At 41.5% G+C, this 21,682-nt stretch overlaps 1 protein-coding gene across 1 annotated transcript; it reads right to left on the minus strand.

The window, feature by feature from the left end:
* Nucleotides 1-121: 121 nt before the first annotated feature.
* Nucleotides 122-21,579, minus strand: LOC129710738 (E3 ubiquitin-protein ligase TRIM50-like). Its single transcript, XM_055657943.1, has 6 exons — nt 18,287-21,579; nt 10,008-10,103; nt 8,127-8,357; nt 7,214-7,236; nt 4,449-4,573; nt 122-3,427 (listed from the first exon to the last, which is right to left on the minus strand). Exons 1-6 carry the CDS (start codon nt 18,689-18,691, stop codon nt 2,880-2,882), a joined length of 1,428 nt encoding a protein of 475 aa, XP_055513918.1. The 5' UTR covers nt 18,692-21,579; the 3' UTR covers nt 122-2,879.
* Between the last annotated feature and the right edge of the window lie 103 nt (nt 21,580-21,682).

A 21,682-nucleotide genomic window follows, 5' to 3' on the forward strand; every position in this document is an offset into this window, starting at 1 on the left:
TTGCCCGGTGGGGGAAAAATGCGTGGTGCAATAGTATTATTGGGAAGCAAAGATCCTATAGGATCTTTGTTGGGAAGGGTTCTCAATAAACTTTGGGAAAATGTTGCAATAAAGCAGCGCTTAAGAATTGTTTCATGTCTTTCCTTCCTTAATTGCTTTTGCTGCATTTAAAATGACAGTAAACAAAATGCTAATAGATATTTCTTCAGAGTCCCTGATGCATTTGCTGGATTCACAAACAGACTCCAAAGCTAGTGTGCTGGAATTGTATCCATACTCAATGCTTGAAGGGCAAATGTGTTTTCCGTGCGAATTATCAAACAAAAAAAACAAACAAATGTTACCAGTACAAAATCAACTGTTTTATTTATAAATTCGTAACGATACATGCAGCATTCAATAAGTTGTCCATATTTATCCAGTACATGTTCCTCAGGTTGATTTATGGATCTGATGTTACAAATTAGAAAGAAAATACTTAATTCATCAAAATGTTCTGTAATGATTCTACAAATGGAACTGAACATTCAACAAAAAACTAACAACAATTTACAATCAGATTAGATGTTGCGCAACTTTCTAGCACTTTGCAATGAAAGGAAATTTCACATGAGTGCTATTTAGTCGTGTATTCAAGCCTGAATGAAATCAGTAGATTTAAGATCCAACTACAAATTAAAAAGATGCCCAGGGATCAAGGAAATAAGATTATTTCTGTTGTGTCCAAATATTATTTTGAAAATCAGCATGGTTATTTTTTAGAGTACTTAAAATTTCTTCAATGTATCATCAGTTGTAAAAACCATCCACAAAGTACAATTTGTAGACCCATTATCAATTCCTCAGAAAAATAAATGTAACTTTGACAAAATTACCTACAGTGCCCTCCATAATGTATGGGACAAAGACCCATCATTCATTTATTTCCTCTACTCCACAATTTGAGATTTGTAATGGAGGAAATCACATGTGGTTAAAGTGCACATTGTCAGATTTTATTAAAAGCCATTTTCATACATTTCGGTTTCATCATGTAGAAATTACAGCTGTACAGCAGGTATAAGAGAGGTCTCAGCACCTAGTATTCCTCCATCCATCACCTTTGGAAATTTTTATTGCTGTTTATCAACATGAGGACCAAAGTTGTGTCAATGAAAGTCAAAGAATCCATTATGAGACTGAGAAGCAAGAATAAAACTGTTAGATACATCAGCCAAACTTTAGGCTTAGCAAAATCAACTGTTTATAACATAATTAAGAAGAAAGAGAGCACCGGTGAGCTTTCCAATCGCAAAGGGACTGGCAGGTCAATGAAGACACATCCTATCTGCTCAAGTTCAAACAAATGCCTCAAAACGCATTGGCTGGGGGGTTCATTCTACAGAAAGACAACGATCCCAAACACACTGCTAAAGCTAAAAAAAATGGTAAATACTTGAGTGACCAAGTCAATCACACGATCGGAACCTAATTGAGCATGCCTTTTATATGCTGAAGAGAAAACTGAAGGGGACTAGCCCCCAAAACAAGCATATGCTAAAGAGGGCTGCAATATAGGCCTGGCAGAGCATCACCAGAGAAGACACCCCGCAACTGGTGATGTCCAAGAATCGCAGACTTCAAGCAGTCATTGCATGCAAAGGATATGCACCAAAATACTAAACATGACTACTTTCATTTACATGACATTGTGCTGTGTCCAAACATTATGGTGCCTTGAAATGGGGGGACTATGTATAAACACTGCTGTTATTTCTACAAGATAAAACCAAAATGTATAAAAATCGCCTTTATTAAAATCTGACAACCCTTCAGGTTCAAATCCTTCCATTTTCACCTTAGCATATGCCCTTCAGTTCTTGTTTCCCCTTCCCTGGGAAAAATACACTGTGCATTCACTCCTCCCTCCATGGAATCATACAGCACAGAAACAGGCCCTTTGGCCCAACCTGCCCTGGCCACTTAGATGCTCCATCTACACTAGTCCTACCTGCCTGCATTTGGCCCATATCTCTCTGAACCTTCCCTATATGTGGACCTGTCCAAGTGTCTTATAAAATCTTTTAATTTTATACACCACTATAAGATCACCCCACAGCCTTCTGCACTCAAAGGAATAAAATTTGAGCCTATCCAATCTTTCCCTATGGCTCAGGCCTCAAATCCTGGCAACATGCTCACAAAGCTTGTCTACATTCTTTTCAGAGTAGGGGAAAACATAAAGGACCCTTGTTGAATGGACCAGGGAAATAAGACAAATTGGTCAGATCTTTAAAAGAGTCAGCCAAGGCATGATGGACCAAATATCCACCCCACCCCCCCATACAATAAATTTTCAAGATACAAACTTAATATGGACAATAACATTTGCATCCATCACTAAATTGTTACATTCCAGACATCATACAAATAAAAACACAAAACAAAATCACTCTTTGTTGGAGATGGAAAAATCTTGAAAAAAGATGAGATAGAATGTTATACTTTTCACATTGGGTTCTTTTGACCCAAGTTTGAACATTTTAAAAAATGGTTAATTGTCGTGGATTTGATTACAGCACTTTTCATTAAATTTCATGACATTTGGATAATTTATATAAACCAATAAACCCCACAGTTCAATGTCCTAAGCAATTAAGCTCCGTGAAATGAAAATCTACTTTACAGCTGAACATTACAAACATATTTCTTGCCAATTCAGGAGATCAGATAGTAAGTTTAAAAGAAAGATTGGGTGAACTAAATGCTGCCACTTAAATGATGTCGTGTTATAAGATTAGGATAGTATTAATTATGCAACAATAACTGCTAACCAGGGCATTAGATAAGTAGTGGTTTATATTTTTGATTTATGCCTTTTGCTGTTTGTTGGAATAAATTCAAACACGGCAGAGTGTGATAGGTGCTAAGTCATTACTTCTGTCGACACAGCAGAGGTCAAAAATTGGATAAATCTTTCCTTGAAAGGCTGAATCAAAAACATAGATCAAACTCAGCTCATCCGGATTATCCACATTATAGAATGAAAGTCGCCCTCCCTCATAATCAAGGAACACGCCAATCTTCCGTGGCCTCACCAAGAGTGAAAGCTGAATTTTGGGATTCTGATATGCCTCATAATTTTTTCCTTCTTTCACTCCAATCATCCACACACCATTCTCAGGAGTCTTGGTCAACTTCCCTTTGCGGCCTGTGGTACCTTTGATGACACCAAGGCGCCATCTAATCTTGTCATCGACAATCACTTGCCAATAGTGCTTGCCTGAGGAGAACCCTTTGTTAGCAAGAATGCAGGTGTTGTAATCAAATCGCTCCTGTACCAACGACAAGCGCTTGAGGTAAGTTCCACATTCTACCCTGGTACTACTGTTGGTTATGATCAGAAGTGGGTGTGCAGTGCTGGGATCTAATTTTAATTCCTCTGGTTCTGAAAGAGATAAAACAAACATGTCCAATAAGTATCCAGGAAGCTGCATGGAGAAAACTTGATACTTCAATCTCAAAATAAAACAATTAAATTCTGTTTGTGTTTATGTTCTCAGGGGTTAATTTTATGAATATATAATTTCCCAGCCGATTGGGACTATTGCAAGTCAAAGCACTGGAGACATTGCAAGAGCCTATTTTGATTCATTTGGTGATATGGCTATTGCCAGCAAGGCTATTATTAACTGACTGTCCATTGTTAGGTGAGAAAGTAGTGTTGCAAAAGTTGTGAAAGTACCCAGCAAGGATGAAGAGACAGCAAGATGAATCCAGATTTGTATTGTGAGTGACTTTACAGGAACTTACCAAGTTGTGATATTTCCATACAATCATCTTCTAAGTGGTGAAAGTCAGGAGGTTGGGAATGTCAAAGAATCCTTGGTGAGATGTGTAGGAAGAGGCTACAGATACTGTTTGTACCAAAGATAAACACAAAGTGATGGAGTAACTCAGCGGGTCCGACAGCATCTCTGGTAAAAAAGAATGGGTGAGGTTTCGGGTCGCAACCCTTCTTCAGACTGGAGAAGGGTTCCGGACCGAAACGCCACCCATCCTTTTACCCCAAACCTTGGTGAGAGGTTGCAATGCCTCCTGTATGTATTACACTCTTCAGACACAGTATGCTAAAGTTATATGAAAAGATTGAATGTCGATCAAATCAATGGTTTTGTCCTGGATGTTGTTGAGATTCTTGGATGCAGGAATAAACAGTAATACTCAAGTGAATGTGCTCACCATTGAAAAAAAAAAATCATACTTCAGTACCCCTTAAATACTCAAAATGCATCCTTAGACAGGGTGGACCAACACAAGTCTTCAAATAGCCTTTCCCCAGTATTCTTTAACAGTTCCACGTTGGTGCATCATACATTTGTAAATTAAATTCAACCATAATTATTTTTAATCATCTGTCTGGCTACATCTGGATCCCATTTGTTAACAAGGTAAATATTCAAACCCACCTGGTAAAATCCGCTTCTGCAGTTTTTTCCAAACGGTTAGTTTAATATCATCATGCCTAAAGCCAGGCTTGAACAAAACGGTACTGAAGATTTTGTCTGATTGTGGCTCCGGCATCTGTTTGCAACTAAAAGGATGGTAAATATATAAAACACTCAAACCATGCAAACCGGAACAGACCACAGCTGATCCCTGCAGTTGTCTACGATTAAAGGGGAATCTTAAATAGAAGAGAGGGATCTGCCCAGTAATCTGAATATCTAATTTTCTTCTTTGTGCTTTGCAGCAATGCTTTTGGAATTATTGAGCAGAGGCAGTATAATTCCAACCTGAAACGTCGCCTATCCATGTTCTCCAGGAATGCTGCCTGATCTGCTGTCCCTCCAGCATTTTTTGTGTTTTTCTTTGGTATAAATCTGCAGTTCCTGCTTATTTTACATAGAAACATGCAAAATAGGTGCAGGAGGAGGCCATGCAGCGCTTTGAGCCAGCACCGTAATTCAATATGATCATGGCTGATCATCCAGAATCCGTACCCTGTTCCTGCTTTTTTTGCACCTGCAGTGAGAGATAGGAACCTGTGTTCTTCATTTCTTTGCTTTAGACTTTAGAGATTCATTGTGAAAACAGGCCCTTTAGCCCACTGAGTCTGTGCCAACCAGCGATCACCTCATACACCAGCACGATCCTACACAAGTGACAATTTACAATTTTACAGAAGCCAATTAACCTACAAACCGGAGCACCCGGAGAAATCACATCGGGAGAACGTACAAACTCTGTACAGACAGCACCCATAGTCATGATCAAAATCAGGTCTCTGGCGCTGTAAGGAAACAACTTTACTGCTGTGCCACTGTGTCACCTCACAGCTGTCCTCAAAGTTCCAACTGATGCCCTAGACCTTGATACCAATCGATTTGGAATATAAATTTGACATGTGAAAACAATGGTTTCACTTAATTTTGCACATGTATGTACTTGTTCAGCAATAGGAAGATTGTCCCAATCTTAACTTTTTAAAGGGGTAATCAACACCTTACTATTTAATTGATCAAAAAACAGGATCAATTGCTGGAGGAAGTGCTGTAATTCAGTCCCATCTGGCCTTTGTCTGTCATGCCATACATATATCAAATAAAATTGTAATTGTTTTTATAATTTGTTTCAACTTATAGTATGCACCCTGTGTCTTATTCTTAGTGCCTAGTGTAAACAGTTGTCCTTATTATTCAAATGATAAACAAATCTAAATCACAAACCAGCAGTAGCAAATGTTTATATATCCCCTACATCTCAAAAGTCCTTCCCAAGCTGATGCTCGGAACTATTTTAATTAATGTCAACTCAATGTTGAAATTCAAAATTGTGTCTTTGCTTAGTTTAGTTTAGTTTGGAGATACTGTGTGGAAACAGGCCCTTTGTCCCACCAAGTCCACGCCAACCAACAATCACCCACATCCTGCCCACTAGGGGTACTACACAATTTAAAGAGACCAATTAACCTACAACCCCACCCATCTTTGAAATCTGAGGAAACTGAAGCACCTGGAGAAAACCCGCGCAGTCACAGTGAGAACATACAAATTCCATATGGACAACACCATTAGTCAGGATCGAACTCATGTCCCTGGTGCTGTAAGGCAGCAACTCTATTACTGTGCCACTGGGCATCCATTCTGCAAATGTAAAAATCCTCAGATTCATGCATGTATTTTAGATATTACTTTATTTGGAAGTGAAAATAGTCCATGAAGTCATGTGCAATGTCACTGCTGTGAGAACAATAACTGCCTTTTCTTGTGTAAATACTATAATCATCAATTGGCTGGTGTAACCTTATTTGTGTGACAAAACTATTGTTCTTGGCTTAGTTTAAGTGTATTACTAACACCTATTTCTGCATTAGGTAATGTAATTTGCAAACATTGTGTCTTTGATAAGAATCATTTGAAGTTTGCACACCGGAATCAAACCTTATATAAAGGGGCTTGCCAGAATAACATTCAACACCCACATTCCTGCCTTTTGTGCAAAAGTAAACAAGTTTCCCAATCTTGAAACCTGCTATGATGCTTTCCCCTATCTTGCGGTCACCTCTCTTAAACTGGCACCTGATCTTAGTATTTTCTCTTATCGATGTTTGCTCAGCTCCATGAAGTACCAATTTCAAACATAATAATTGAAGAAAACAATATGTTAGGACATTGGGATGAAGTAAGTTTAACCTAGTCTAGAAACTGAGAATGTAGAAGCAAGGAACTGCAGATGCTGGCTTACACAAAAGTACACAAAATACTGGAATGATTCAGTGAGTCAGATAGCATCTCTGGAGAACATGGCTAGGTGATGTTTTTGGTTGGGATCCTTTTGAAGAGTCTAAAGAAGGTTCCCGACCGAAACGTCACCTATCCATGTTCCCCAGAGATCCTGCCTGATCCTCTGAGTTACTCCAGCACTTGTGTTCTTTCCAGAAACCGCGAAACCATTATTAATAAAGGAATTGTACATTGAAAATAATGATATATTTATTTTAGTTAATAACAGTTTCATCAAAAGATTTTGGAATCCTTAAGAACTGATTAATGAGAATCAGATGGGGAGATGTGGTGGTTGGTGGTGGGAGAACCAGCTAACGTAATCAAGCATATTGTGTTAACAGGCCTACACCTAGTGTGTGTATTAAAAAAAATACAATCAAGAATATTATTAATCTTGTTTCATTAGCAGTGAATGAGGCAACAGACACATTGGAAATTGCACTTACATTGAGGCGATCGAACTGTACTCCTGCAAAATATTGAGAAAATAAAATTAAATTTTAAGAAATAAATGAGAATGGGAAACATTAGCCATTACCTTTCTATGATGTTTTAATTTATCATGTTTCTGCATTCACAGGTCTTGCATCCCTCACATCCAGATGGATTACCTGCCACCAGTTATTGCCAATATTGTTGATCAGCCATGGGTAGCTGATCCGACTAGTTTCACCCGACCACTACCCCCCACAATCATTTGATTCCATCTTTCAGGTGAGGAGGTGCTGAGCATATCTCACAGGTTTCCTGCGGTAATAGGGTTGCAATAGTAAAGCTAATCATGTGTGAGATTAAATGCGTGCCATCATTTCACAGTGGGATGTCAATACATCAATGTTTAGAGCCAGTGCTTCCCAGGTTATATCGGTGAAAGCTCATCTCAACATTCTTCTCCCAATGTACCAAGTACTGAACATGGATGGGAGCTGATTGTGGAGCAAAAACAACCGCTGGTGGATCTCAGTGGGTCAGGCAGCACCTACAGAGGGAGTCCATCAAGGTAAAAGGTACATGTTTAAATGTGTAAGAACATTTTTTTTATGTGTAAAAAATGTGTGCTATTTATGTGTAAAAAGTATTTGTCATTCATTCAAAATGCGTGTTCTAATACTGAGCAAAGCAAGAACTGATTAAACTGCAACATTGATTAATAGTCAGGGAATTAATTAGAATTGATGGATTACCCAATTTGACCCTTAATATATAATTGTTCTACATGTAACATATTTCTATCTTCCTTTCTAATAACTGCTTTATTTGTGAGATATATTAACACACTTCTCTATATACTACATGATTATTCTTAAAATTCCATCCAAATCCAGCTTGATTGGAGAAAAGTAATTACTGTATACTTACTCTTATGAAATCTAAATGATTTTCATTGCCCAATTTTTTCAATGAAACCTCAACTTCCTTCAGCTGTTTCAGTGTTTTGGACATTTCTTCCAGTTGTTCATCAATTGTTTCAACAGTAGTGGTACACTTTAACTGTGTGGACTGAATGAAGTTGGCCTCTTCCTCATCAACCAAACCTCTGAGTTCCTGGAATTCTTTCTGAATCACTAATTTGCAGACATCAGATTCATTCTGGTGGAACACAAGCAAGAGAGAAAATACTTTCTTGAGGGGAAAATGAATTAAATAATCAAAGCAAAAGAGGAAACCGCTTTAATAGGTAAAATATGGAGTAACAAGTTTGGCAAGCCAAACAGAGACATGGAATAAATAAGGTGAGAGAAATACATGACCATAGTATTGTTGATGACATATTGCGAGCATGTATTGTGAATACATACTGTGTTTGTAATTTCCTAAAAGGAATACTTTCCACCCATAATGTGGAGTGGTGGGGCAGTGAGTGATATGAATTACACTAGTATTGTGTAGGGTAGTAGCATTGTCTACGTGGATATACAAACTAGACACTGTCAAGGAACGTAATAAGAGCATCGAAAAAATGTCTGTTTATCAGGGCAGTACTGAAAGCAAGACCTTGTGCTGTCCTGCAATTTGTATCTGGAGTTCATTTGCTGTGAAATTTTGGATGTTTGGAAAACTATCAACATTATCATCACCAAAGATGGTCATGAGACAGATGTACTTATTTTGAGAGTGTTATCAATAGTGAATGCTATTGGACCTACTAGCTGAATCTCACACCATCCAGAGTGAATGGCAAAACTTGTTAATAACACAATTGCTTTCTGGTGGAAACTCTTATAAAACAAGGAAATTATTTGATTTTTAGTATTTCTGGGTTCCACTATTTCAACCATGGGCTTCCATATTGCGATGGAGGGATGGGCTTCTCTGAACTATTGAAACGCTCGCTCATATGGACATACAACGCAAATGATTTTGGAAAGATTTCCTAATATCTTGGACATTCTGTTAATGGCAGGACATTTTTCATAATATAAAATAGGTTAAGCATTTGTTTTGTTATTCTGTTTTTTTAATTTTTGCACATTGTTGTCATGGTAGATTTATCCTGAATAATATAGCCTTAAACATGGTATTTTCTGAAGAAAAGTGACAAATTATGTAGAACCCAAGTAAGTTGGCAAACAACCTGTTAAACATCAATGCATCTTCCTTTCACATAATACACAATGCCTTTGTGATCATAGAACAACTGTGTCTTAACAGCATGGAAACAGATTCTTCATCCCGTCTGTCTGTGCTGGTCATTAAGTGCTGATCCAATTTCCCAGCACATTGCTTTCGAAAGCATGGCATCCATCTTAAATATTCTGAGAGTTCTTGCATCCATCAAAGCCACATGTAGTAGGTTACAGATTTCAACCACACCCGGGTGAAAAAAAATCTTCCTCTAATAAAAATATTCTTCAAATGCCTTCTAAATCACCTATTCCTTAATATGAATCTATACCCATTTTTATATACATCACTGATAAGTGTTGTTATCTCTCCATCATCTATGCCTCTCCACATTTTGTAAACCAGTCATACTGTAAGTAGGTACACAAAAATGCTGGAGAAACTCAGCGGGTGCAGCAGCATCTATGGAGCGAAGGAAATAGATAACGTTTCGGGCTGAAACCTTGTAAGTATGTGTAGTATACTGAGATAAATGTTTCCATCAATACAATTTTGGAAGAATGCATTTCAGAACATGCTGCGTGGTGGGAATTGAGTCTGGCAAGAAAATTGATGATGTCCTTTTCAAAAGAAAGCACGCACCAAACATTAAACACCAAGAGTTATTAGACTCACAATAATACGAGCTCTGTTGTGTTTTAATCTGTTTGTGTCCCTCTCCATGTTGTTCTTTTGCATCTGAGCTCCTGTTATGAGCAAAGCAAGTTGTTCCTGTGAAGAAAAACAACAGCAAAAGGCTTAGATATATACAAAACGCTGGAGTAACTCAGTGGGACAGGCAGCATCTCTGGAGAGAAGGAATAGGTGACGTTTTGGATCGAGACCCTTCTTTAGAGTAAGACTCAGGGGAGAGGGAGTCTAGAGATATGGAAGGGTAAGGTGTGAAAACGACAACAACAAAAAGGCTAAGATTTATTCTCAGGACATTGGTGTTGCCCAAGCCAAAGATTTAGATTAAGCAGTATTTCACAAATAGATAAGAGAGCTCCTTCCTTCATCATGCTCACTTGTGAGTTAATGGTAATCATTTTGACAACTAATGGTTGTAGGAAGAGACAACAAGGTGAGTGAATGAAAGCAGTGCACTGATGTAGTCTACATGGATTTCAGCAAAGTTTTTGACAAGCTTCCAAATGGTAGATTAACATAGAATGACAAGATGGATCCAAGACTGGTTCAGTGGCAGGAATCAAAGGGTAATGGCTGTCTGAAGATCTTGTGACTGGAAAGACATTGCCAGTGGCAGTCCAGAGGGCTAGTACTAAGTTATTTCAGCTTTTTGCAGATGATACTAAAACTAAAACGGGAGGAAAGCTTTCAACTGTAGGAAGGTACGAGCACAAATATAGGAAATTAATTGAGAAAACCTGAGGTACTGCATTTGGGAAAGTGCAACATTGCAAAGGACATACAATATATTAGAGTATATTGCGTGGAGTAGCTGGAAAAAGGGCCCTTAAGACAGTTAAAAAAGTACATGGATGCTATCCTATCTTACTGATATGTAGGATATACAGCAAATAAGTTCTACTGGAACTGTATGCAACACGTTATATCACAATACAATTCTATTCATCAGATAGAAGACCTGAGTAATATGGTGTCAAGATAACAACCTCACCCTTAATATTAGCTAAACAAAGGAGCAAGTCATCGACTTAGAAGTGTAATTCCCATGTCTCCAACCACTATTAATAATTTCTTCAGATGTACTATTACGATGCATCACACCTAGGTTTGCCAACTGCTCTACTCAAGACTGCAAGAAATTACAGACGGTTGCAGATGCACACAAACCAGCCTCCCCATCATCAGCCTCATCTACACTTCACACTGACAACACAATTAAGTACTGCTTGCACCCAGTCATTCTTTATTTTCTTCTCCCCTGTCAGCCAGAAAATGCCAAAGCTTGAAAGTACGTACCACTAGGTTCAAGAACAGCTTCCTATCTACTGTAATTAGACTCTTGAACGGATCTTTCATGAGCTATGGATATATTCCCAATCTTTCCTGCACTAACCTCATATTCATTGATATTTTAAAAGTTATTAATCTCCTCTCCTTTTCTCAATGAGTAAGCGTTCATAGCACTCTCAGGCAGAGAATTCCAAAGATTCCAAAGATCTCTGCCTGGGTTGGGAAATTTATTTTCATTTTTGACCTGAATGGATCATTTTGAGATCTTATTTTGACCACTGATTCTAGTCATCCCACCCACAAAAAATATTGGAAGCCAAAGTTTTAAACACCAAAGATGCTCAAAAAGCAATAATGGGAGAATGTCTTTCATGTTTGCTAGTATCGCGGATTCACATGAACACCAGTTAATGTAGACCAGACAAGTAGGATGAGGAGCAAAGAACCCGTCTATTTATATTAATGGTTAATACTGACACTTAGCACATACAGTCAGAATCAGTGCTCTCTATCCTGGTTCTCTCGCATGTCCCTTCTTCCTACAATATCTCCAGCCCATTTTCAGTGTCTTTTCCTTCTCCACTTATCCTATCTGCGCATCACCTATTTCCTCCCCTCTCTCGCCCCCCCCCTCCCCCCCCCCCCACCCGCATACCCCTTCCCTCCCGCTGTTCCTTCCTTTCTTTTCCGATTCTAGAATTTGTAGCCTTTTGTTGTCCTCGTTTATCATTTCCAAGGCTTTGTTGCCAACTCAACCCGTATCCTACTGACTTTCTCTCCCACTACTCTTTCACTCCAGGTGAAAGGTCTCCACCCAAAACTTTGTCTGTTCATTTCCTTCCACGGATTCTGCTTGACCCACTGAGTTTCTCTGGCAGTTCTCATTTTTTTTTTACTCCAGATTCCAGCATCTGCAATTTCCTGTGCCTCTATATATTTCTTCATTGTGTACCTAGTACTTATAAATATATCCTCTATTTACCAACCATTCACTTATCTTATCAAAACCCTTCATGATTTCAAACATTACTATTAAATCTCCCAGCAATCTTATTTGCTAAATATAATTGTTCCTTATCCCTAATACCAGTCCAATAAAGAACATAAAGCCTTGACATCCTATGTATTTGTGGTTCACAGATTTGAACATATTATCCCACCTAACGTCTAACACATGATTTGTAACGATTTACATAACTTCCCCGCATCGGTATTCAAACCTCAATGTATCAGTTAAAGAATCAACTGCTCTTTTAACAGCCTTGGCAAAATTTCCTGTTGTGGTCAAGGATTTATGTACATTCATTGCAATGTTCCTGTGCCGTCTTTAAAATTGTATCAGCTACTTCATTTTGGCTCTCCATATTTTTCCTATGGAATTGCATGAGATCTTAGAGAGGTTGCAGCGTTAAAGGCTTATAGTGGGTCTCAACTCCACTTAATCATTTTTTACTGGTTATTACTGTAAAAAGAAATAATCTCATTTGAAATGTAATACATTTGATCTGTGTTATCCAGCCTGATGTACAGACTAACTTCATTGCAGTCACCTCGTCCTACACATAGGCTTTACCATTGCAGTCTAGTCCAACAGACATTTGCTATCTAATCCTATATGCCGATTACCTTCTAATTGCTTTATATGTATGAAGGACCTGCAGCTGCTGGTTTAAACTGAAGATAGACACAAAAAGCTAGAGCAAATGAGAAAAAACGGGAAAGCGAGTTTCCTGGGCAGGACCTACAGTGAACTGGTTACGCCAAGGATATGGGAAGAACGAAGGTGTGTGAGTGAGAGAAAGGGTGGTAACCGTGGAGTACAGGAGACCCGGGTGGCTGTGCCTAATGAAAACAGGTACGCAGGGGGAGACGACGCTTCCAATCCGAGTGGCGGACACGCTTCCAATCCTAGAGATGGGACTAGACCGGCGAGACCGACATTGGGCAGAGCCACAATGATGGGTGACTCCATTGTCTGAGGTGCAGACTAGCGATTCTGTGGAGGCAGGCGAGACGCGAGGATAGTCTGTTGCCTCCCTGGTGCCAGGGTACAAGATGTCACCCACCAAATTCAGAACATCGTCGAGAGGGAAGGTGAACAGCCGGCAGTAGTTGTGCACGTAGGCACAAACGACATCGGGAAGAAGAGGAAGGAGGTTCTGCAACGCGAGTTCAGAGAGTTAGGAAGACGACTGAAAAGCAGGATTTCTAGGGTGGTTATCTCTGGATTGCTTCCAGTACCTCGTGCTAGTGAGGACAGGAACAGGGAGATAGGGGATCTGAATGTGTGGCTGGTGCAGGGAGCAAGGATTTAGATTTATAGACCTCTGGGATCTCTTCTGGGGTAGGGGTGACCTGTACAAAAGGGATGGGTTACACCTTAACTGGACGGGGATCGACATTCTGGCAGGCAGGTTTGCTAAGGCTACACGTGTGGGTTTAAACTAAATAGTGGTGAGGGGGGGAGGATTGACAAATTGGGAGTATAAAGATGGAGTTGAAGGGGAGGTGAGTACAGGAAAAGTTGCAAAATTAATAGGAAGGAAAGTTTGAGAAGCGATAAGAGAGTAAGGCCAGGACCAATTGCGAGCGGTGCGAGATGGGAGGTGAATACTGAGGTCAAAGTGTTGTATATGAATGCGCGAAGTATAAGAAATAAAGTGGACGAGCTTGAGGCTCAGTTATGACGTTGTGGGAATTACAGAGACATGGCTGCAAGAGGGCTAGGGCTGGGAACTGAATATTCAAGGGTATACCTCCTACTGAAAAAACAGACGGGCGGGCAGATGGGGTGGGGTAGCTCTGTTGGTGAGGAATGAAATTCAGTCCCTTGCAAGGGGTGACATTGAAACAGGAGATGTGGAGTCAGTATGGATAGAACTAAGGAATGGTAAGGGTAAAAAGACCCTAATGGGACTTATCTACAGGCCCCCAAACAGTTGTCTGGATATAGGGTGCAAGTTGAATCAGGAGTTAAAGTTGGCATGTAGTAAACATAATGCTATGGTTGTTATGGGAGATTTCAACATGCAGATAGACTCGGAAAATCAGGTTGGTACGGGACCCCAAGAAAGGGAGTTTGTGGAGTGCCGCCATGATGGATTCTTAGAGCAGCTTGTATTGAAGCCTACCAGAGAGAAGGCAATTCTGGATTTAGTGTTATGTAATGAACCGGATTTGATAAAGGAACTTGAGAGTAAGGAGCCATTAGGAGGTAATGACCATAATATGGTCAAGTTTAATCTACTATTGGAGAGGGAGAAGGGTAAATCGGAGGTGTCAGTGTTACAGTTGAATAAAGGGGACTATGGATTAGCTAACATGAGTGGGGAAACTGCTAGGGAGGAGCTGGTAGCAAATTTGATTGTAAAGATACCCTAGCATGGGAGGTGACAGTGGAACAACAATGGCAGGTAACTAGTTTAGGGGGAATAATACAGAAGGCTTTCGACAAGGCAGGATCAGTATCATTCCACAAGAGGTTCAGTATTGATGTGGATAAAGAACTTGGCCAGGAAGCAAAGAGTAGTAAGGGGCACACTGTGGCTGACAAGGTACCCCAACAACAGTATTAAAATTAAAAGAGAAGAAGTATCTCCAAGTTTGTAGCAAAGAGTGTGAGCAGGAAGCAAGAGGATTGGGTAATGTTTGGCAGATGCAGTATTTAAAGAGCAAAAACAGAAAGCAGATAACTGGAAAAAATGCAGCGAATACGGGGAGAAAGATGATGCAGGTATGAAAATGGGTAAGCTAGCCAAGAATATAAAGGAGGATAGTAAAAGCTTTCTTTAGGTATGTGAAGAGGAAAACATTAGACCAAAGTAGGACCCTTGAAGACTGAAAAAGGTGAATTTATTATGGGGAACAAGGAAATGGCAGATGAGTTGAACAAGTACTTTGGATTGTTCTTCACTAAGCAGAACACAAACAATCTTCCTGATATACTAGTGTCCAGAGGATCTGGGTTGACGGAGGAATTGAAGGAAATCCACATTAGGCAGGAAATGGTGTTGGGTAGACTGATGGGACTGAAGGCTGATAAATCCCCAGGGCCTGATGATCTGCATCCCAGGGTACTTAAGAAAGTGGCTCTAGAATGCTGATAATTTTCCAATGTTCTATAGATTCAGGATCAGTTCCTGTGGATTGGAGTATAGCTAATGTTATCCCACTTTTAAAGAAAGGCGGAAGAGAGAAAACAGTGAATTATAGACCAGTTCAGTTAGCCTGACATCGGTGATGGGGAAGATGCTGGAGATGAAATAACGGCACATTTGGATAGCAGTAACAGGATCGGTCTGAGTCAGCATGGATTTACGAAGGGGAAATCATGCTTGACTAATCTTCTGGAATTTTTTGAGGATGTAACTAGGCAAATGGAAAAGGGAGAGCCAGTGGATGTAATGTACCTGGACTTTCAGAAAGCATTTGATAAGGTCCCACATAGGGGATTAGTGGGCAAAATTATGGCATATGGTATTGGGGGTAGAGTGCTGACATGGATAGAAAATTAGTTGGCAGACAGGAAACAAAGAGTAGGGATTAACGGATCCCTTTCAGAGTCGCAGGCAGTGACTAGTGGGGTACCGCAAGGCTCGTTGCTGGGACCACAGCTATTTACAATACACATCAGTGATTTAGATGAAGGGATTCAAAGTAACATTAGCAAATTTGCAGATGACACAAAGCTGGGTGGCGGTGTAAACTGTGAGGTGGATGCTATGAGAATGCAGGGTGACTTAGGTTGGTTGGGTGACTCAGGTTGGGTGAGTGGGCAGGTGCATGGCAGATACAGTTTAATATGGATAAATGTGAGGTTATCCACTTTGGTAGCCAAAACAGAAAGGCAGATTATTACTTAAATGGTGTCAAGTTGGGAAAAGGGGAAGTACAATGGGATCTGGGGGGGTCCTTGTTCATCAGTCAATGAAAGTAAGCATGCAGGTACAGCAGGCAGTGAAGAAAGGGAATGGCATGTTGGCCATAACAAGAGGAGTTGAGTATAGGAGCAAAGGTTCTGCAGTTGTATAGGGCCCTAGTGAGACCACACCTGGAGTATTGTGTGCAGTTTTGGTCCCCTAATTTGAGGAAGGACATTCTTGCTATTGATGGAGTGCAGTGTAGATTTAAAAGGATAATTCCCGGGATGGCGGGACTGTCATATGCTGAGAGAATGGAGCGGCTGGGCTGGTATACTCTGGAGTTTAGAAGGATGAGAGGCAATCTTATTGAAACATATAAGAATATTAAGGGTTTGGACACACTAGAGGCAGGAAACATATTCCCGATGTTGGGAGAGTCCAGAACCAGGGGCCACAGTTTAAAAATAAGGGGTAAGCCATTTAGAATGGAGACGAGGAAACACTTTTTCTCACAGACAGTTGTGAGCGTGTGGAATTCTCCGACTGACTGGTTGAGGCCAGTTCTCCGGATACTTTCAAGAGAGAGCTAGATAGGGCTCTTAAAGATAGCGGAGTCAGAGGATATGGGGAGAAGGCAGGAACGAGGTACGAATTGGGGATGATCAGCCATGATCACATTGAATGGCGGTGCTGGCTCGAAGGGATGAATGGCCTACTCCTGCACCTATTGTCTATTCTAACTCAGCGGGACAGGCAGCATCTCTGGGGAGAAGGAATGGGTGATGTTTCGGGTCGAGTCCCTTCTTCAGACTGTTTGTTAAACATTTTTAATTGCTTAAGATCTGTATTGCTTAAGATTGTATTTTATCTCAATCTTTCAGAAATCTAATGTTATTGCAGTGCTATTTCCACAAATAATTACATATTTTTTAATGTAATCTTATTTTTTTAGGAGGCCATTTGGGTTTCAAAGCTTTCCCAGCAATCCCATTCACCTACTTATTTCTCTACACCCCACTCTCTCTCACATATACATTAAATAATCCTCAAATCTCCTGCCACCCACCTAAACCAAGAGGCAATTTACAATAGTCACTTAAACTTGCAGCACATTTTTTGGAATGTGGGAGGGAACCAAAGTACCCAAACAAACCCTGTGTGGCTGCAGGGAAAACATGCAAACACCACATAGACAGCACTGGGGGTCTGGATTGAACCCACGACATTGGAATGGTGCAGCAGCAATTCTAAATGCGGTACCACTATATACTAACTTTAATAGTCTTATTTTTACATTAACATACCTCATGTTTAACAAAATACTGGATCATTTTGGTCTACTTTGATCCCATTTAAACACACTTACGTAGGTAAGTCACTCAGAAAAACATGCAAAGATATTAATCCTTGCTGCTTTTCACTTAAAGCCCTGCAACTAATTCCTCATCTCAAGCTATTGCTAGTTTTGTATATTTTCAGTTGCCAGTGGCAAATGTTGGCTAAAATAGTGTAGAACTTGCAGGTTCGTTGGCCTAGACCAATGGCTCAGCAAATGAAGGACCTTACAATGCGGAATTCTCTTTTCCCCCAAGCTTTCTCCTTTAGCTGTGAGCAAACATTTGCCTGCCTCTGAAGAAGGGTTTCGGTCCAAAACGTTGCCTATTTCCTTCAGTCTGAAGAAGGGTTTCGGCCCGAAACGTTGCCTATTTCCTTCGCTCCATAGATGCTGCTGCACCCGCTGAGTTTCTCCAGCTTTTTTGTGTACCTTTGCCTGCCTCTTCTCCCTTTCACCTTTAATTATATCCCACCCTTCACACATTTATACTTCAGTCTTCAAATTCTGTGTATTTTACTTCTGTACTCCAATGAAAAAGTATTTTTACATACTCAGTCCTTTACACTTTTACCCTAAACCTGATACCAACATCACCTTCCTTGGAGCTGATTTTTTTGAGCAGTTTCAACACCTATCTCTGCATTGCAGATAGACTCACTTCAATGGGGTTTGCAACTTGCATTTTGCACCCCCCCCCCCCAAATGGTAACAAAGGGGGCTTGCTTAATCTGCTGTTAGTCAGTCAACGGACAGAAGGAAAAAGCACTAATCATTACCTTCATCCTCTCATACACACTGGAGAGGGGGGTTAATTTATGTTGCTTGTGTTGTCCAATAATTCCGCAGAGTCCACAGATTATCTGATGGTCTTTCTCACAGTAGAGGCTCAGGGGGTTGTGGTGATCCCTGCAGTTTTCTTGATTGCCACTGGACCCACTTATCACTGTCAAGGTGTCAATAACACGAGCTAGTGATACATTAGGAGAAGAGCTGCTGCTGTCCACCATCTTCCGACACACAGGGCAGGTAAAATAGTTGTCCAGGTTTCCAGACAGAGATAGGACACAGTCTTTGCAATAACTATGACCACACTGGAGCATCAAAGGCTGCTTGAAGACCTCCAGACAAACAGGGCACACGAGCTGGTCCTCCAAGCACTGGAAATTCTGCTTTGCTGCCATGTTTTGGACTTCTAATGTAATTTCTCCACCTCTGCCAGGCGCAGGTTCTTATCTTTGTTTTGAGCAATTTCAGCAGGGTGGAGGGAGGTACTGTTGAGCACTGTAATCATATGATCTTGATTTTTTAAAAAGGCTGGATATGACACTTTATTTACAATAGATTCCTTTAGAATTAGGTCAGTATTTGTCATTTCATTGCCTTTGAAATGTCAAACTTTCATCAGACTTGGTATTTTTCTCTTCTATTCTCTCTCTTCAATACAATTACTGTGGCTACTCCGATTATTGTGAATTTCAGGACTGCTTTGGATACCATCTTGATTAGAAGTATTCTTATGAAGGGGCAAAACACTACCTGCTAACTTTATTTAACTGTACCACCAAGACATTATGTTCTATTGTTTTAGTCATTAAGTTCTGCTCAGACCTTTTGTGCGATGCCAAGCCCAATCCAAAAGCTTCAGTACAATTGTGTAAACTGACTGCAGCGCATTACTATGGCACTGGTGATTGTATTGCAGTTTTTAGATGAGCGATCAACCTCCACTCTCAAGGCAGGATAAAAAGGGTGGTATCATGGCATAGCTGATGGAGCTACTGTCTCACAGTGCCAGAGTTCTAGGTTTGACCTTCATTTCGGGTGCTGTCTGTGTGGAGTTTGCACTTTCTTCTTGTGACGTGGGTTTCCTTGTGATCTAGGTGCTCCGGTTTCCTCCTACATCCTAGAGGTGCACATTTCTAGGTTAATTAGCCTCTGTAAATGCCCCAAGCATGTAGAAAGTGGATGTGAAAGCGGGATAAAATAGAACAGTGTGGACGGATGATCAATGGTCAGCCTGGATTTGACAGGACGAAGAGCCTGTTTCCATGCTGTATCTTTCAATCCAATCAAAGAGAACACAGGGCACTATTAGAAGAAAAGCATGAAATTCCCCTGGTGTCCTTGCCATCACTTGTCCTTCAGACAACACCAACCCCTTACCCAATATGTAAAGGCTATCTGCCAAGTAATCCTAGAGCATCCAAAATGGGTGATCTAGAAAGGCATAGGAGAGGATCACCACCACTATTTCAGTAATTTATCCTTCACTTAAAATGCAGTTGTGTTGTTTGGTATTCCCTTCTCAGGCTGCTTCAGGATGCCACCGGGAGATCAGGTTGGTTATTGCGAACCGAGCGAGGTGTTGTGTGAAGCGATCGCCAAGCCTCCACTTGGTCTCACCAATGTAGAGCTGCTGACACCTAGAGAGCAGCTGACTCCAACATCGCGGCGTCCCTGGGGCCCTTTGCCGAGGGCCGCCAGTGTGAATCTCCGCCCGGGGATGTGGGAGCCGCGGACTCCGGTAGGAAGCGGCCGATTCAGAGGCCCAAGCCGCTGAGGTAGACCTCACGTTCCGACGCAGGAGTTCCATCATCCCGGGGAGTGGGCCTGAGCGGCGGACTGCCCGTAGCGGCGACTGCGGAGGGCTCCGGAGGCCCCGACCACAGGTGAACATCAGAGGAAGAGGACTGACTTTGGTGCCTTCCCTCATAGTGGGAAACTTTTCGATTCTGCTGTGTGGGGATGTTTTATGTTGGACTCTATTTGTGGGTTGTGTTCTTTATTTTACTGTATGGCTGTATGCAAAAACAAATTTGTCCGCCCTGAATCATGGGGTTTGAATCGGCCCGTTTGCAGGGCCTTTCATCGCCCGGCGCGGCTTAAAATTGGCTAGCGGGGGCTTCAACATCGGGAGCCCCGATCGCCTCGATGCAGCAATTTGATTTTAAGCCTCGCCGGGCAATGAAAAACCCCGCAAATGGGCCGATTCAGCCCTATGAAGCGCCTGATACCCGCTTGAATCTTTCAAAATCTCCAATGTGATAAATAACTTAAACAAATAAAACTGAAGCAAATAAAGGCAAACAGAAGAAACAACCTTGGAGGGAGATAGAGAGAGAGATGGGAAAAAATACTAAATAAGTGACCGTGAATGAGAGACTTACCTGCAAGCCAGCCACTAACCCGTTCAACTGCAGCCCTTAATGACCTGACCCGTTTAAATCCGATACCTGTTTAAATCTTATCCGTCCACCAATACATCCAAATGGTAATTGGACCCACATCAGACAGCTTTAAGAAATTCTCTGTGAATACCTTTAGTAATACTTGAAGGTCAAAACACAACTGGTGACATATCGTGTTAATACGATGTTAACAGAGACTGTCTCGTGGAAAGCGGAAATTTTAATTAATTTTTTTAACCGAATTTCAAAATCCGATTACAAAACATGGGGGAAAATGGTCCCTCACCTTTCAAAACGCGGGCGGGGCGTGTCCCCCTGCCCACACCGGGATTTCCACACATGTCTGGAGAACATCAATGTGTGACATTTTGGGTCAGGGCTCTTCTTTTTGTAAAGCAGGGTTTGGGCGTGGAGAGGATGTCACGCTCCTGTTGGATGATTAAAAATGGTGGGGTATGGTCTGAGGATGCAGGGTGATACATTGAGGACTGAGGAGAGAGGTGAGCATGTGGAACCCTCCAGCACACTGGCCTGGTGGTTGCGGGAGATAGATGAGGTGCCTGATGTGGAGGGCACATGGGCCATGGTGGTGCGGAGTGGCGGAAGGGACTCGAAGGGCCGAATGTCCTTGTGCAGCATAGCGTCCACAATGCCAATGTTGCCGCCACCGCCGCTTCGGGGGAGTTGTTGTGGTTGCCCGTCCCTGGGACTGGGAGCGGCGGGTCGGGGACAGGAGGCTGTGATTCGAGCCTCCGTCACCGGCGTCTCCGTCTCAACCAGATCTTTGGTCTCGACGCCAACGGCCGCGCTGCCGTAAATCGGTTGGTGCGCAGCAAAGCTCATAGAGCGGAGCGTCAGTGTCACTCGGCTCCTCCCGGCGGCTCGGCTCCTCGTGTCCCGGCGACTCGGCCCCACTCGGCGGCTCGGCTCCTCGTGTCCCGGCGACTCGGCCCCACTCGGCGGCTCGGCTCCTCGTGTCCCGGC

The sequence above is a fragment of the Leucoraja erinacea genome, chromosome 28, assembly GCF_028641065.1.
Source record: "Leucoraja erinacea ecotype New England chromosome 28, Leri_hhj_1, whole genome shotgun sequence".
NCBI classification, from domain to species: Eukaryota; Metazoa; Chordata; class Chondrichthyes; order Rajiformes; family Rajidae; genus Leucoraja; species Leucoraja erinaceus.

Coding starts and splice junctions, on each gene's coding strand:
- LOC129710738 (XM_055657943.1), bottom strand. CDS start 18,691: ATGGCAGCAAAGCAGAATTTCCAGTGCTTGGAGGACCAGCTCGTGTGC. Junction 8,358..10,007: donor ACAACAGAGCTCGTATTATT/GTGAGTCTAATA, acceptor GTGTTCCACCAG/AATGAATCTGATGTCTGCAA. Junction 3,428..4,448: donor GCAGAAGCGGATTTTACCAG/GTGGGTTTGAAT, acceptor TATCTCTTTCAG/AACCAGAGGAATTAAAATTA.